Consider the following 19146-nt stretch of genomic DNA (forward strand, 5'->3'; position numbering starts at 1 on the left):
CTAATAAACAAGATCCCCTTCGTAAGCGTTAAAACCACTTCATTCTTGTTCTCAATCATTTTATTCTGTGCAACCCCACATATTTACATGGAGCTTGCATCAAATTACCCCACATATCGGACGTAGGCAGGATACGGATATGAGGGACTCGTTGATGAGCCAGCGAATCCGGGAATCGATGGACGGACATGTAGATTGCTTACTATGTGGAATCAGGATTCATGTTGGCGGGCGAAAAGAATTACTTTTGTTTGTTTTGAGACAGGACCATAAAATACAAATAAAATATATTATATTCTATTCTATTCTATTCTATATTTAGGTAAGTACTCTGCTTTTATTTAGTTAAGAACATAAAACTGAGAGTAGCATATTTTTTTGTTTTACGTATTATTATTTTATTACGTATTATTTTATTACGTACCTGACTAATAGGAGAGTTATATTAATATAATAGTCAAACTTGTATAAATATGTTTATTTTCTCACAAATCATTAAGCCCTCTACAAAGAGTTTAAAAACCGTAAATTACGGTCAGCATAAAGATGAAATGTTTTGTTTCGACAATTTTTTTATCTTTGAAAATGTTATTATTGTGTAATAATAACGTCGATATCGTTTTAATAATAACATTCAATAACATCTCTGAAAAACAAAGGAATTTGATTTGACCTCATTTCTCGTATCAGTCGAAAAGACGTTTTATTGAGCATAAAATGCTCATTGTGGAAGCAGAATGTACTGGGGTTAAAAAAACATCCAAGCACGAGTCGGACTCGCGCACGAAGGGTTCCGTACCATTACGCACAAAACGGCATAAAAATCACGTTTGTTTCGTTTTATTTTATTGTGTTTTTAGTATTCGTTGTTATAGCGGCAAAAGAAATACATCATATCATACGCGAAAATTTCAACTGCCTAGCTATCACGGTTCGTGAGATACCGCCTGGTGACAGGCGGGCAGACAGACACAGCGGAGTCTTAGTAATAGGGTCCCTTTTTTACCCTTTGGGTACGGAACCCTAAAAATTAGGTCTAAAAATCAAATTATTTAGTTTTTAAGACGTTCGAAATTTGAATGTCATTATTATTTAAATCTATATCGACGTTATTATTACGTGATCATAACATTTTCACATATAAGAAAGTTGTTATAACCAAACAGTGTATTATTTATGTTGGCCGTAATTTCTGGTTTTTGAACGCATCATAGATTTTATGATAGTGTATAAAGTAAGATAAAACAACTTAATGAGTTGTGGAAACCTGCTAGTATTACAGTCTGCTGACTTATTTTACGTCATTATGTTATACCCGACATTTATCTTAGAGTTTCCATATATTTTCTGCCAAAGCAATCATATAAGGCCATTCTAAACCTATCTTGTAAGTGCGTAAAACCAATCTACATAAGAAGTTTATATTTATGGAAACCGAGCCTTACTTTATGTGTATTACCTTAGTAAAACAAGATGAATCTTTCCTAATATTATGTGGGTTGCTATATTCGCTCTTTTACAGTTTAACTCTTCAAACTATATTCATAAAATTTGCATGCGCATAGTTTGGTTCTTGAGAGTGAATCTGAAATGTATATAAGATAGCTTTGTACCGGAAACAACTAACTGAAATCTGCATTTTGATGCCCTAATAGATGGAAACATCACGGGTGGAACAGGAAACGGAATGTAATACGGGTTCTTGAGGAAAATTATTACCTATACTCACGTGGTCATGGATTTTTCTTAGTGATCAAAATGCGAATTCATGATGGGTTTATGTTAATATAAAAATGATTTAAGTTTTTGCATTAAAGCTTGTTGAAAATAATTGTTAATTAAGTCACGCTGCACAAAATAAATATTGAAATGTGTTTTGAACTATTTGTATAGGTAAAAGCTACCGCATCCGGAAAGCTCACCGACATGGCAAAGGATGACTCACGATAGACCGGGCCGGGCCCAGGCCGAGGCGTACGACACGTCATTTTCTATGACGGCTGATCGGTGATCACGTGGTGCTTATGCGGTTGTTATAGCTATGGATGGTATAGAAAGGATGCCAATCTCTTATGGCAGAATTGTTGCAAAAGTGACCGCTTTCAGCTTTAAATAATAGTTCCTAATCTCTCCGGTGGCGCTAGTTAGGCTCTGGGACATGAGTATAACATGAACCATATAAGGCAACAAATAACCCGACCAAATTACGTAAGTTGTTTTTGGTAGTATTTCGGTGTATGGTGGCGCCGCCTTATTACTGTTTTTTGATGGACACTTTTCATACAATAGAGATTTGGCTCCTTTATATAGTCTCCATGGTTATACCGGCAACAGAAATACATCATCTGTCAAAATTTCAACTGTCTAGCTATCACGGTTCATGAGATACAGCCTGGTGACAGACAGATGGACAGACGGACAGCGGAGTCTTAGTAATAGGGTCCCGTTTTTACCCTTTGGGTACGGAACCCTAATTAGGCAACGTACCTATAAGTAAGAGAAATAAGATCAAAACCGTAACAAATTGTTAAATCTCGGGCTCCATGTGTAATATGTCTAAACTCTAATCTTACCTACGACGTGGATGAACGCGGACCGCACTTGCGTGTGGAAGGAAGGTGCGTCCGCTGAGACTTCGCAACGGAACCGGCCGGCGAGCGCGCGCGTTGCTTGACGCAGCGCGACCTGCTGCGACGTTGATTTTGACACCTGGAAACAAAATGGCTGTTTATGTTTAGTGTTTAAAGTCCGGGGTGCCATAGCAGTTAAGTTTTTTATTCATACAAGGGTTCTTTATCCAATTAGACATTAGGCACAGCTGCCGTCAAGGATATAAAATTTATTACAAGTTGTTTTAACTGAATGCCGTAAATGCCTCTGTAGCCTAATACATAATGTACAAAAACAAGTGAGGACTCAACAATGTTGCGTGCTCTTGCAAGTTCAGGAGCGGCTTTCAAACTTCAAAAACCTATTTTTTTGTGTTATGTTTTTACTCGCTCGTGACACACATACGAACGAGAAGCACGGGCAAGCATGTTATATCAAAATGAAATCAATTTGATATTCATTTGGATGTTCGAATTGGCCTCCAATACTCCTTTCGGGTCATAACGCCAGCTCAGTTACTAAGTTACTTAATTCAAACACGCTTTTAAATGCTTCCAAAACCATGCAACGTAGGAAAGTACATAAACCTGGCATATAAACTTGCAGACAATCAAAGTAAACTTTGGTCTGAAAGCGACCAGTGCAAGAATGCATTTCCTCTGTAACTGAACGACATGAATACTTAAGCTCGTACTAATTGAATAGTATCTAATTCCGTTCTTTAATGAGTTCTTGCAATCAAGTCTTGCAAGTTGTTGAATGCTACCTATTAGAACTCCAAATTCTTACATTGTAACCGGCTAACTAGAGCGGTAGAAAATGAAAACCAGGTTCTTATAGTAAAACAATACAATAATAAAAATATGTACAATAAATTAAACTAATTTCTGTCAATACGCGAGTCTAAACCAATAAAATATCGTCACTGGCCTTAACGTTCTCGAATTCCAATCTTCGTCGAGCCGAACGATGAATTCCGGCAGAGGGTGCTACCGCGGGCTACGCGGGCTCACCAGGCGCAAACATATAAAAACTTCAGGAGCAAATATCCAGAAAATAAGTAGCTTAGAAAAGATAGGGCTCCATTAGACGCAGCCCTCGTATTAACTTTTAACACAAATAAGCATTGGACATTAAATAAATAAAATCAGAGTTGTGCTATTTGCAACAAAATTCCACGAGAAAATTGATGAGAAAAAACAAAAAACGGGCGAATCGCTTAGTTTTTTTTTTTACAACCGGCCAGTGCACGCGGTGGCTGTAGGTACTATGCAGGTTTGCATATTACAACATGGAGTTCTTATTACGAAAATCTGAATCTTGTTTCGATGAAGGTCAAGTTGAAGATTGTTACAAAATTACGTTCAGTAAAATCAGGTAACTATAGTCCTAGAATACAACTGTGGTCCAATTTTTAAAGTTGATTATCAACGAGCCTTTTTGATTTGTACTCGTTACATTTTTTTTGCTAACATATACTAATGCTTTCTCTATATTAATTATTTTGGCCAGAGCCTTTAAAACAACTATCTATTAATAACTAACGAGCAAAATACGTTTTGTTAGGGTTCCGTATCCGAAGAGTAGAAACGGGACCCTATTACTAAGACTTCTCTGTTCGTCTGTCTGTCTGTGACCAGGCTGTATGTCATGAACCGTGATAGCTAGAGAGTTGAAATTTTCACAGATGATGTATTTCTGTTGCCGCTATAACAACAAAATACTAAAAAGTACCGAACCCTTGGTGGGTGAATCCGACTCGCACTTCCGGTTTTGTAACTTTTATTATTATTTTTGGTGCCTACTATTTCTATTATTCGAAAAGAAACTTACATTATTTACTTACATTAAACTTTATCACAGAAAAAAATACAATAAAAACCATTTTAGGTACAAAAATCTCACAAATATATATTGTAACAATTCAATTGCTGATTGCTGACATCGATATCACCAAATCACTAAGTTTCGCCTTTTGTTTCATTTTATTTAATTTCTACAACTCAACTTCATGTAGGATTGTAAACGGGGTAGAGTCAGACCAAGCTAACTCTGCATGGCATTGCAATGACAAAGTGTGGCCACGTCATCATTAATGTCATATTTTAATGAAAATAGAACATTTATTCACACTGCCTCCCTTTGTTCTATTTAAATTTGTACAACTAGGACGAACGCTATCAATAACCCTACACAGTCCTTTTGCAGAAAACAAACATCATCATCATCATCAACAGCCTACTCTCATCCACTGCTAGATATAGGCCTCTCCTATTGCACGCCATTGAGCACGATTTGTGGCAACTCTGATCCAGCTCCTGCCAGCCACCTTGCGAAGGTCATCGTTCCATCTAATTTGAGGGCGTCCTATGCTACGTTCTCCGATACGCGGTCTCCACTCAAGAACTCGTCTACCCTAACGGTTATCGGTTCTACGGCTAATATAACCGGCCCACTGCCACTTCATCTAATGCTAGAATAAACACACTGTATTAAAATGATGGAGACTTCATTAAAAAAAGAAAAACTCTTCCCAGAAGCGTCCAACAATATCCTGTGTCCCATTTCGCCGTATTGATCTAACATTGGAAAATAACGCTGCCATCGCCCCTTGTTTACACTGACCCGTCGTCTCATTTTAATTTCTACACCAACAACTATCACCACATCGTATCTTGGTCCACCAATCAGTAGAAAACTAACTGTTAAGCCGTTCCATTAAAGTTCAAATTTAAAGGAAATGGAGACTAAGTTTAGGGTCGCTTAGAAGATATTTCTATATTTGCGACAACAAAAAGGAGCAGTAATAAAGGGTTATTACTGCCATTTATATGAAGCTGATTTTTATAAGGGGAAAGAATAAGAGTTTCGTTATTGTATCAAATAATCGTCTTTCGCCTGACTTGGGTGTTTGCTTATTTTAGGTTACGATTACGGTTTCCAATATCGTAATATTTGTTCAGTCAGTTAATATAAATAATAAGAGTGATTTGTTTTTAAAATGTTGTTACTTTTTCTCTTTTAACTTTTAAGAAAAGATTAAGTATGGTCCTTTGTTAGGGTTCCGCACCCAAAGGGTAAAAACGATACCCTATTACTAAGACTCCACGGTCCGCCTGTCCGTCTGTCTGTCTGTCTGTATGTCTCTCTGTATGTGTGTTACCAGGCTATATCTCATGAGCCGTGATAGCTAGACATTTGAAATTTTTACAGATGATGTATTTCTGTTTCCACTATAACACCAAATACTAAAAACAGAATAAAATTAATATTTAAGTGGGGCTCCTATACAAAAATGTGATTTTTTTGCCGTTTTTTGCGTAATGGTACGGAACCTTTTGTTTCTTATTGCTGTAGCTTGATTTTTTTTTTTTCACACCCTCTGAGAGCCATAGATTTTTTTAAATTTAGCTATATATATTATATATGCCCAGATATGTACGTAAGACCTGTCTGACTGTGTCACGCTTGCGGGCAAACCTGCTAATATTTGGCGAGTGTTAGATTCAGATGTGTTTGCCGGAGATATGTTCGTAGACACAGATGTGCCTAATTCTCGCTATTCATTACCGATTTGTCTGCCAAACACATGCCAGATAGAACGTACTTCCATCTTAAAGGCCGGCGACGCACTTGAAACCCCTCTGTTACTGCAGGTATCCATGGACGACGGTCATTGCTTACCATCAGGCGATTCGTCCGTTCGTTTGCCTCCTAAGGTAAGGTGGGGTAAAGGGGTTCACTGATTACCAGTCCGCCGGACGATATCGGCCTGTCAGTTGTTCGGAACTGTCAAATTTTTATTCCAACTGACAGGCAGATATCGTCTGGCGGACTGATAATCAGTGGGCCCCTTAAGACTATCACCGGGGTAAGACTATTACTTGTATGGAATCCTCATACTGTTTGTCTTGTCCCAAGCAAAATAAACTATGTTAGTTACCCCACCTTACCTTATATCATAAAACTGGACTCTTTTGGACGTAGTTTAAGGACATACCCGGGGGTATGTCCTTAAACTACGTCCAAAAGAGAGGTATGGGCACTGTGAATGACATCTCGTTTTGTGTGGTAGGGCACAGGACAGCGGATATCATTCCAGATCTAGAGCAGAGCCCAACTGGGGAGGTACCTCCACCTTACAGAAAACCGCAGCCAAATAACACTAGACCCTACTAATAGTGTTGTGTTCCTGCCGGTGAGTAAGGTTGCCAGAGCTCGAGGGAGAGGAGTGTTAGGGTCGGCATCGCGCATGTAACTCCTCTGGAGTTGCAGGCGTACATAGGCTATGGAGACTGCTTAACATCAGGCGGGCCGTATGCTTGTTTGCCACCGACGTAGTATAATAAATAAAATAAAAAATAAAAAAACTGGATAAGTGCGAGTCGGACTCGCCCACCGAGGGTTCCCTTACTTTTTAATATTTGTTATAGCAGCAACAGAAATAAATCTGTGAAAATAACTGTCTGTGTCTGTTAACTGTCTTGCTATCACGGTTCATGATATACAGCCTGGTGACAGACGGACAGACAGACAGACAGACAGCGGAGTCTTAGTAATAGGGTCCCGTTTTACCCTTTGGGTATGGAACCCTAAAAAGATCTGACTATACATTTGTACTATATCCCTAGCTATTATCATTGTTTTCTTAACCCGCCTAGGACTCGTTTATTTCGATTTTAGATACGTCTTGGATTATGAGTCACATAATTTGCTAGAAAAGTCTACTAAAATCCTTTTCAAAATAAAAATAAACCCTAAGAACTATTTTACTATCCCGATTTACGTGCTCAGACGCCATTTTTACTCCGACAAACTATATAAACTATTCGAAACTACTACTGCGCGGTGATTTGGCAACCAACGAACCCTAGTGTGGCTCATTCAAAGCAAATCTACTGACTAGCGTGCAGCGTAAAGAAAATAAATATAATTCTACGTTAATCTGTGGTGTAGGGTAGCGATATAAGCAAAATAATGCTGCCAAGAATGTGTACAGTATAGAATAGGACGAGGGAACTTCCCTTGAGAATTAATAAAGCAACTTACGCCATAACGATATTAACTCGTAAATGTAATACATATTTCAATACAAGCACAGAACTTACAAGCGATATTAAACCTTTAAGTCTAAGGAGAGACTTTGCCTCCTTGTGTGTGTTCTACCGCTTGTACAATGGGCGGTGCTTTGAATAATAATTGTTTGACATGATGCCAACGGCCGCTTTCTATCACCGTACCGCTTCCCGTCGACAGGGTGTTCGTTCTCACACCCTAGAACCTAAATGGTCGCACACTGTGTGGTTTAAGAAAAAATTCCTTCCGCGGAAGTTCCGGCTGTGGAAAGCGCTCCCTGCAGAGGTTGTCTCGAGGGGCTCCAGTATGGGATTCTTTAAAAAAAGAAGTGCACAGGTTTTAAAGAGTGTCGGCAACGCGAATATTATACCCCTGGAGTTGCAAGAGTTCAGCGTAGACTACGAAGCCCGCTCACGCTTATCAGGCGGGCAGTATGCTGATTTGCCACAGATGTGGTTTAAAATGGCGTAAGTACAAGAATGTCTCACAAAATTGACATAACTTAGGTAAATTAGGATCCACTCCACAAGAATGTCTCACAAAATTGACAACTTAGGTAAATTAGGATCCACTCCACAAAAATGTCTTACAAAATTGACACAACTTAGGTAAATTAGGATCCACTCCACTATCCCACAGTTGCGGAAGTCCGTCACAAATGACGCTGGTTACATGTAATCCTGTCCCTAAGTGTTATCGGGACGTTTTTCGGGTCCGATGGGCTATGACAACCAAATTATACTAGGTACGATTCGACGTGCACGGGTCATATGACAACGTGAGAGGCTTAGTTCGTTTAGTAGCCTACAAAGGTTCGAGTGATGACAGGATTTTCTTGATTACTTAGAAAACTATATACCTACTTTCAATGTCATCTCTCTTCGAAATCTTGCCACCGGTCTAGTCTGCAGTTTTGGATGTCTTATACGAGAACTATAGACGCAGAAACAATATTGTAACGCTGCACGCAGCGATGTCATGAATCAGGGACCACGGCCTTACAAAATTGCAATTGCACAATCAAGGCAATTTAGGGTCCCACATTTACGGCAGTCCGTCACAAATAAGGTCGGCTACGTATAATCTTGTCCCTAAGTGCTATGGGGACGTTTTGTGGGTCTAATGGGCTATGGCAACCAAATGTGACGTTTTCAACCAAAAGGTACCACATTGTGTAACCCTCCCTATACAAACACCTCTACTAACCCTCTAAATAAATACATATATACTTATATAAACCCTTTACTTACTTACTTACTTAAATAATTTGGCCATGTGATCGTCTAGATAATAGTTAGGACCCCTCGAAGTGTACCGCGGTACCCTAGATTCTTTAATGAGTAACAGCTAAATTTTGGACTCTGAATCTATTACTATTATTACCTAAATTTTAAGGAATAAATATTTATGGTATTAAAGATATATTTTATTATGATACTAAGGAATAATTAAAGGAATATTTTAATAGTTACAAGAGTAGAAATAGTATATTGTGACACAAGAAAGCAAAATGACGTATTGACGGCGAGGAAGAACATAGAATCCTGAACAAAGCGAAGGATTCCATAATTGAATGCTGAGCGTAGTGATGCATTCTAAAATGGAATCTTGAGCGTAGTGACGTAAATAATTTTACATTTTTATTAAATCTATTCGTGTAAAGTAAATGCTGTTGAAGGTTTACTACATATGATGTTATTTAGGTAATTGCAGCATATATGGTTAATATGAGGTTAAAAATGTTGTTGGAAAAATGAGTTTAAAAATGTTTTTGGTGAAGTCCCGCTACGCCTATTAAGTTTTCGGGATAACATACAAAGCAGTACTCCTGGGATGAGCCCATTTACACCCTATCTTTTTTAGGAAAGTTATAATTATACTATCACCTTCTAAGCGATGTGTGAGTCCACACGTACTGCTTCGTATGCTCGATACGGGTCTGAAAACTCTTAGCCCGTTTCAAAACATCATTCGGGTCACCTATCCTAACATTGTAGCCAGACGGGCTATGACCAACGCTTCGCAATCCTACGCATTCCTAGATGATTTGATGAAAGAAGCGCCAAGTATCATCAATCAATCAAAATTACTTATTTTTTTTTATGTTCAAAAGCTAGGGATACTGATCCCTTTTTCCCAATCCCCAAAACTAAAAGAATAGACTGTATTTCTAGTCTTTAGACGCACAAACGAAGTACTAAGATCATTTACTATATTTTATGAGACAGAAATATCAAGTCGAGCATTATTCCACTCTTGACTCCTCCCATTGGACTGCTCTTGCCTGCCAAGGGTTCCCTAAAACAAACCATTCTTCTATTCCAGAACAGTATGTATACCTAAACCCAGCTTGATATTTTAAGAATTTATTTTGTATATACCTTGGAAACCAGAATGAAATATTCAGTACCTCGTTTTTACATCAGAACACTAGAAATTTTAGCAAGATAAAACAAATAGTATAAGATTTTATATACAACAATACCTTTTTACGCAGATACATTATAAAATAGGAATATCTAGGCAATTAAACCCCTTGCCTATTACACGTACGCTTTTTAGGATAATGAAGCCATATTAAAAGTCTTTAATAGAGAAATATATACCAACCAGATTAGATTTCGATAAATAGTGTGTGATTCTACCCTACACCTACCTGGAGCCCTAGCTAGTACACTCAAAGCACAATCCGTACTTACCATAGGCCTAGTGCTTTGACATGTACGCAAGTGTATCCCTAACTCTCTGTACAGTTCAGGAGGCGACCCTGAGATATAGTAACTTATCGGCCAGTGTTATGTGATTCCCCCCTATACAAGCTCGCAAGCCCGGTGGTATAGAGTAAATCGCCCTATTCCGTGTCTATCAGTGGATCGGCACCCTTAGAACACACCAGCACTACCTACATTGGAAGCTCTGCCGAGACTATGACTGTAAGTGTATGACATCAGTCGCGACAGAATCCTCCCCTGCAGCCAGCACTAGTATGAACCGGAGCACCGAAATATATAAGTATATTTAATAGAAGACCGGGGATCAGTTACTGCCGAATGCAATAAGCTTCGATTACTCGAAATGGCACGCACGTGATGCCCTTACATTCATCGGACAGCTGGACCCTGATACCTGGGAGGTGGTTCATCTCTTATGTAAATATAAACGAGATGCCAAGAGCCTCAAATCTTGGAACAAAGACTCCCAATCATCCACTTCTTAACACCGCAAGGGAACTGGATGTTTGGCTGGACAAACAGTCTGTCCAAACAATGATCTGGCTTATAAAATAGTAAAAGCACTACATAGCAAAACACTAAAATAATTAAGTTCACTTTTATGTAACTAATCTGGACAAATAAACCGAACAGAGAAATGAATTTCCCTCACTGTTATCCAAGCTCGACGTTACGAAAATTGCTTTCCGTAAAATCAAACCAAGACACCATTCTAAGTCCCTGATATGCACGATATTTACTATCTGTACATAGCTTTACGGCACTAAGAACAACACAGCGTAGGAAACCTCACTTCACAATAAAATAAATCAAACAGGTAAGTAAAGATCCTCCATCATAGTCCAGGCTTAATTCCACAAAGACAGGCCCATCTTTGTACAATCAAACACAGATCCAATGTCCTAAGTTTAACTTCGCTTAGATAGCTCTAAGCTAGGCTATACAAATGGACAGAGTGACAGAGTAATTTCACTTACGTAAATAATGCACGCGCGAAGCCAGAGACACTGCTAGTTTGACGGATAGAAAATTAATTAAACCCCCCTGCCCCGCTCCAGCTATTTATATTGACCAAATGGCGACATATTCTAAAAAGAAAGATCATAAGTCTTGGTTTGTTTACCATTAAGGAAAGGCATATGTCCGAAACTTTAATGCTTACAATCGCTTAACGCTGGCAAATTAAAATATTCTAATAATATGGTAATAAATCTTACGAATTTAATTACTAAGATAAGGATTTAATCCCTGGTTTGTTTACTATGTCTTACGCCCATCATATTAAAGGCCATATTCTTCATAATCCGAGAAAGCAATTATTAAACCATAAAACCATAAAACCAGCGACACACTCCAAAAGGGAATAGTCTTAAATCCTACTTTGTTTGTTAAATCATCTGTAGTACATATTAAGAATCATAATCTATTAATGCTACCAAAATAACCTACGTAGGCATTTCTGCAGGTGCGATCTTGGAATTGCATTTGTGTGGTACTGTAAAAGCGGCGACAAAAAGTTACTCCTGTCTTGCTTACTAAACTTTAAGTCAAACATATTAAAGCTCCAAATCCATTAATGCTCACGAAGGCGACTTTTACGCACACATGTAGACTAGCTCAACGAAAACGGTATGTTCCAAAATCTGTCAAACTCCATTGTGCTGACAATTTCCCATTTTTAGATTATTTCTTATTTAGCTTGTTATTTCAAAATGATGCCCGTTTTGAAATATTTCATGTTTATTTTTAACATATTGTATTAAAACATATAAAAACTTAAAATTCAATTATGGCAACGTTTTATTTCTATCACACCTTTTGGACTTTATATTTCATAACGATTTTGGAACGTTACGTCACTTACGTCACCCTCAATGTCAACAAACAATCGTAATGTGAATATATTTTCTATTTTCTCAAGCGGATTTCTGCTTGTATTTTGTGTTTTTACTAAGTGAATTAGTAATTAATTTAACCTCAGTTATATGTGATAAAACGTAGGCTGTGAGAGCAGTGTTAGAAGTTATTATTGTTAGACTATTCGATGAAATTATGAAGAAAACCGGCGATGGAAAGGACCGACGAAAACGAACTTTGCTTCAAGGCTAAAAATGTAAGTTTTATATTGATAAGTAAGCTTTTTACTGTGTAATAGGCTTCTGGCCAGTCACAATTGTCGCTAGTCAATAAGGTTGATTTCAAATTGAAGCTATATGGATATAGCGCCCTTTTTGTTGAGAATGGCACAAATACTGGCTGGCCAATACCTATATTCGAAGTTATCCTAATATTCCTAAATTTCCTAATGCACCTTACAAACAAACACACAATTTAAACAAACAGCCTCTCTCCCCAAACACACACACCGACTCCATTTCAGTGGTAAAAACAGGCAATCATAGGCACTTTAGGTAATTTAAACCAGAATTTGGATATAATATATTTTCTTAACCTGAAAACCAATTCGAGAATCCAATATTACAACGGTCCAGGATCGATGCCAATACGATTGAAACGATTACCGTAACATATGGACTACGTCTCATAGACTCCGCAGAATAAATGTGCTTGTTGCGGAAAGTTTCCAAAAAGTTGGGAAAGTTTGCGGAAATTTCACAATTAACAAAATAAACTTTCATTTTGGAAATGGAAAATTCCGATTCCTATACAAAAATATGAGAAGTTTTCCAATTTTAACTAAGCGAAAATTTCGCAATTTTGGAAACTTTTGACGGCACATCAGTACTCCGCAATATGGAAATGGAAAATTCCGATTCCTATACAAAAATATGAGAAGTTTTCCAATTTTAACTAAGCGAAAATTTCGCAATTTTGGAAACTTTTGACGGCACATCAGTACTCCGCAATATGAGTTGCTTACGAAGGCCCATGGTCACCAAAGGTATGTGCTCTTTTCCTGTTAAAAACACTTTACGCGAGCCTTAGAATTGTACCCTACACAATTAAATACTCCATGGTCCTAAACAATAAACAACAATCTCTGCTTTGCCTAAAGGTTGACTGGTAGAGAATGCCTAATGGCATTAAGTCCGCCTTTTTACTGTAAGGTTTTCTTTTGTGCAATAAAGGTTAAATTAATAAATAAACGTGATGATATTTCAGCCTTTTTTTATTTGCTCTTTTTTAGGTTTTTATACACATATTAATCTTCAAATCCATATTAATAAAACTAAATTTAATAAACAAAACTACTAATAATTATAATAAATAACAAAAACAAATCAAGGTTGAGTAAGATCAATAGAAAGAAAGTAATTTTTTAACAAGCAGAAACGTCTGCGATCGATGCTATTTAGCTTAGAATAAATTTGAAAGTGGAAAAATTACTGCCTTGGGTGAGACTTGAACTCACGGCCTCTGGATCGATACTTCAGCGCTCTGCCAACTGAGCCACCAAGACCAGTGTTACACTTCTTCAGAGGCCGTGAGTTCAAGTCTCACCCAAGGCAGTAATTTTTCCACTTTCAAATTTAAAGTTAGAAAGAAAGTTGTTTTAACAATAAGTGTACGTAAACCTTAAATTAAATTACTTTTATTTAAATTTTTATTTCTCATTTATGTTCTCGCAGAATGAACTACTTAATCAAAAAAAACCTTTTATCAAACTACTATTACTTAACTTTATGTCGTTATTCTGAATAAATAACTATTATATTACTTCGTGGGCGAGCGCCAATGTGTTGTGATTATACCCCGGGGTTTTGGGGGCGGGAGTATTTTACACTAGCCAAAAAATGTATAAAAACTATAAAAACAGAAACTATTTTAACTTTTATAAGCACACTTGGAGCGTACTACTTATTTTTAATTCATAGTTCGGTAATTTATTTTACAATAAAAAAAATTAAAAAACACATTCCCGCTCCCAAAACGAGTCCATATGCTCCATCTTGCAGTAAGTGGTCCGTGCAACACCTTCATTGGCGCTCAGCGTTATTGCGTGTTTATTAGATTTGGGCCGTAACGGCCGTGTTATTTGCAATACGATAGATTTAATGGAAAAACGTTTGCAAGCGTAGAATTAAGCTATTATGCGGTAACCATCTGGTAATAATGGGCTTCACGGGGATTGCCTTTAAATTCGACTTTGGTATTTTTTTATTTCTTATTTTTCGATGGTCTAGAGAAAATGGTATTTGAGCAGTTACTGTGAACCGGAGAAGGTTCTATATGAAGGCCCCAACAAGGAGGACCAACAGTGACACGCAAACAGGTCTGGTCGCTATGGATATCCTTGAGGGAGGTATTTGTTTGTGCAGTGCGAGGTTGAAAGAGATTCTTGTAATAGTTTGTCAGCAGGCTACATTAAAGGCACGGTGTGGTGTAGACTACACCAGCATTACTGCTGTACCGTTGCAGCGCGACATATTATCATGTCTGCCGACTGCATTACTGCAGCAAATATCAAATTTAATATAATTATATTAATGGCGGTGCGGCGGCTAAAGCAGCTGAAAAGCTCAAAATTCACAAACACAGGGGTCTCGGCCTCGAGTGTTTTCATGCCCTTTGGGTTTGAGATCCTAGGGCCTTGGGGTCCTAATGCCCTACAGCTTTTTAAAGAACTATCCAAAAGACTAGTCGACTTCACTGGCGCAACGTATTAGCATCGCAATACAGCGGGGAAATGCTGCCAGCATCCTCGGCACCATGCCAAAGGGGCCACATTTTCTAGATCTATTTTAGTTTAGTTTTAAGTTTTAATTTAGTTTTTTTTAGACAAGTTTTTTTAGATACGTTTTAACAAATGTATTGTTATTACTTTAATATTTTTTTACCCTACTATATTAATTTATTATGTTAATTACAGTTTGATTGCAGATAATAAAGTTATAATCATCACCAGTAGCTGATATAGGTAGTTACGTCGCATAGTGTGAATTCGACGGTACATAAATTCCAAGAATGAGTAAGATCAAAAGTATAAAAACATAACACAAATTGTCCAGCACTTCGCTGCCCCAATATTACAGGGTTCTATGTTACTTTTCAAGTTGAAATTCGACTTAATGTCACAATGATAAAGTTCAAACTTCAGTTCGATAAAAGTGAAACATAGAACCCTGTAATATTGGGGCAGCGACTTAACACCGCAAAAAATAACTACATGCAATTTTTAAAAGACCTCGAAAATGAACCCCGGGGAGCAAGATACGAAAAATAATCAGGAACGCCCGAAGCGAGACCGAATTGTCGTATTAATTTAATAATTTCATCTCATTTCTGTAAACAAGTTAATGACCTTATCCATAAGCGACTGTTTTTGTTAGAGCTAAGACTTGCGTAATACTTACCGCGAAAGCCGGAAAGTTAAAAGGGCAATTTAATATGAAATTGATGTTGAGATAAGGCGTTTTGGTTTTAAAATCATCAGTCTCTGCCGCACACTTAAGTATCGTTTTAGGGATGAAAGTTCAAGGATTTATCCTAAGTTGGAATTGGCCTAAAAGACTTATAAGTGTTAGGCATTGGGTAGTAAACAATGTGAATTTAACCATGCTTTTCAAGTTACGGTAAGAATGTTATACTAAAATTGGTTCTTTAACTTTCAGATTAACAAAATGGACTAACCTAAATTAGTCAAAATTAATTAATTTAGATGCCAATAACAAAATAATTTTAACCCGATGAGGCACAAGGAAGACCAATTGACGTAAATAAAAACAACATCGAGGACAATTTGGAAAATTCTATCATGAATAGCTTAATGATATTATCAAAGAAATACGAGTTCGGAATAATAAAGTATTTTCTTATAATAAAGTTGTGATTCGCACGTACGTCGGAATAATGCGATGAAAAATAATCAGCTCGTAAAAGATTATGAGGTATTTTCGGAGCCAGTTTCTGAATTGAGCTCAGCTACGATAAAGTTTATTAAGATACTTCGCTGGCTCGCAGTTTAAAAGTATGAAAACGTGTAATAGTTTATGAACGCTTGCATCTTGCCTGATTTGATGAGGGATTAATAAGGTTCCCTTAGCAGAAGAAAATCCCATTCGGATTTCTGTCCAGAGCTGTTATAGTTATGGTTTGGTTTCCCCTAACAACCATTTTCGGTCGCCGTTACGACACGGTGTAGACACATCTTGCGTCGACACCGTCTTTTCTGGTCACAAAACGGTCGCAGTGTGGTCGCCGTTACGTCGTCGTTACCAAAATGGGGAAGGCTCGACACAGACACATTTCAGTCACAAAGTGTCGTCGCCGTGTGCACACATTGTTACCAGTTTGCGACTAGTTATCCCAAAATCATTCGTTCATTCGTTCATTTTGTTCGGTTTCAAATGGGAACTGTCAGATGGAAATATACTTAAATAAAAATAAACAAGTGACAAACGCCATCGCTAAGAAGGATTTACAAAACGTAAGTATTTATTGTTTGCATTTATATTACATTATGACTTTAAATACTATGGGAAATTAAACTGCTCGAGTGATTTGATTAACTAGGTGTAATTTTATCAACGCGCCACCTCATTATTTTAGTTTAGCCAGAAATGAAATTATTTACTTCTCAGTGCATGTGTTCATAACTACATTATTTGATGCAATTTTAGTGCTCCGATGCATATAATATACCTAAATAATAAAAATAACGCTTTACATACTACTAAACTTGGTAATTATGATGTAAAAATATGGTTTAAGGCTGAGAAAAATTCCAGTCACAAAGTAGTCGCAATGTTACGACTCTGTGTAGACTCTGTGTAGACACTGTGTAGACATATGTCAAAAGTAGTAACAAAGTTACTGGATTTGCAAAATGGCTCCTTGTACTCATTTGTTTTCAGATCAGTGTTGCCAGATCGTACCTTTCAGTACGATTTTACGTACTTTTTGAATAGCATACGTACTTAAAACGTACCCCGCCCAAAACCGTACTAAAATCGTACTTTTCGGCTAAACCGCACATTTTAGTACGATTTTACGTACTTTTCGTATGAGCGGTTCAAAAATATGCTATAATGGCGTAGAAATAATAGTGACAGACCAAAAAAGTACGATTTATTTGCGTAAAAATTTGTGACCAAAACAAAAATTTGGTATTTCTGTACCTTACTATTTTGCATATTAATATTGTTCCTTTTGCCCCGAGAAAAACAAACTAAACATAGTTTTTTGCCCAACGTGACCGCAAGTTATCTTTATTTTCAGATCTAACCAATTGCTACAGAATACAAATGACAAAGGTGAAGGTCGCGGGAATTCGGTGGTTGCGAGCGGCACAGGATCGGTCGGAGTGGTGAGCCTTGGGGGAGGCCTATGTCCAGCAGTGGACGTCTATCGGCTGACATGATGATGATGATGATGACAAATTACAAAGAAAAGAAGCAAGAAGGAAATAAAACAAACAAAAATACAAATGATTCCTCGACGCAATCGGGTGATTCTTAAATTGTGTCCAGATTTTTTGTTTTTGTCATAAAAAAATTATAAGTTTTGAATGATTCACGGCTAGTTTCACTACCTATATAGACCGTGATTACCTTTTGTATTGTTTTTGAGCTCCCGATATTTCGACGCAGCTACATGCATCTTATTCACGGGTGACTGAAGATAGCGACTGGGTGTCAAAGTTGTGTAGACTGCGCTCTGTCTACCCTCATTATATCATATCGGGGATATCGGGAGCTCAAAAACAATACAAAAGGTAATCACGGTCTATATCCCGGTCAATATAAGTCTAGTGAAAAGTCATTTTAGATCATTTAAAGCTTTTTTTATTTTTATTTTTCCATACAAAACATGGTACTATATTGGTGATTCTTGAATTGGAAGTTTTTTTGGCATAAAAGTTTATTTTTCACATATTGTTACATATAAAGTACATACAAAAAGTGAGCGTTCCGTGACATTTCTTGCATTTTTTAAATATGTATTCTTTATTTATGAGGATCTCACTAGAATACCTAATATAATTAAGTCGTTCATTTTTAATTATCCTGTATAACGATCTCAGCAAGTCGTTTTAGTAGTTTAAGTTTTAAATAAGTATTAAATAAGTACAAACGGGTGGTTGTGATATAATATATAGACTGCGAGCCACGAACCGATTTTAATGACCAATAGCCTCCCGGGCGAAAACTCGTAAAGTGGAAAACCCTGGTTTTTTCTTGTTATTTTTTAATAGTTTAGTATGGTCAACCACTAAACAAATATTAAAATTTAAAATATTTTGAGCCTTGCCAAGATAAGGGTTAAAAAAAGTATGCTTAGAGAATGTTAATAATTAATGTTTATTTATCGAAGCGTCGATAACAATGGAAAGAATACCATTTCGGTATTGCAATCCATAGCAAAATCTTTGCATTTAATGTCGTCTAAATTATATTCTCTCAATTCTTCAGTTTCATAAATGAGCGCTATGGCATATATTTATTTAATATGTTTGATGATTTAAATGGCAATTTAAAAAAAATTATATTTGTTTTTTATATTCCCGCCGAAGGCTTTTATTTTTCCTTCTACACAAGTAGCGTATTGCATTTCTGTTAAAATTTTGTCAGTAGTTAGAAACCACTTGTCCTTATTGTTTTTAGATATCGAGTATTTTTTACTAATTCTGACTGTCTTAAAAACTTTTTCACCAGTTTACAGTAAAATTTCGTTTTTGAGGGCGGGATCTGATTTTTTGCAAGTAGTCTCTATATTCAATTTCGACAGTTCTTGTATGCGATTCGCTACTTGCGCCAATGGTTGGTCC

At 37.0% G+C, this 19146-nt stretch overlaps 1 protein-coding gene across 1 annotated transcript in view; it reads right to left on the minus strand.

The window, feature by feature from the left end:
- LOC134742673 (uncharacterized) overlaps window positions 1–19146 on the minus strand; it is a 294576-nt gene that overhangs the window by 206484 nt on the left and 68946 nt on the right. The window contains exon 3 of the mRNA XM_063675862.1: window positions 2574–2709. Coding sequence (XP_063531932.1) covers window positions 2574–2709 — 136 coding nt within the window. The remainder of the gene's footprint in view (window positions 1–2573; window positions 2710–19146) is intronic.

Source organism: Cydia strobilella, chromosome 7, assembly GCF_947568885.1.
Source record: "Cydia strobilella chromosome 7, ilCydStro3.1, whole genome shotgun sequence".
NCBI classification, from domain to species: domain Eukaryota; kingdom Metazoa; phylum Arthropoda; class Insecta; order Lepidoptera; family Tortricidae; genus Cydia; species Cydia strobilella.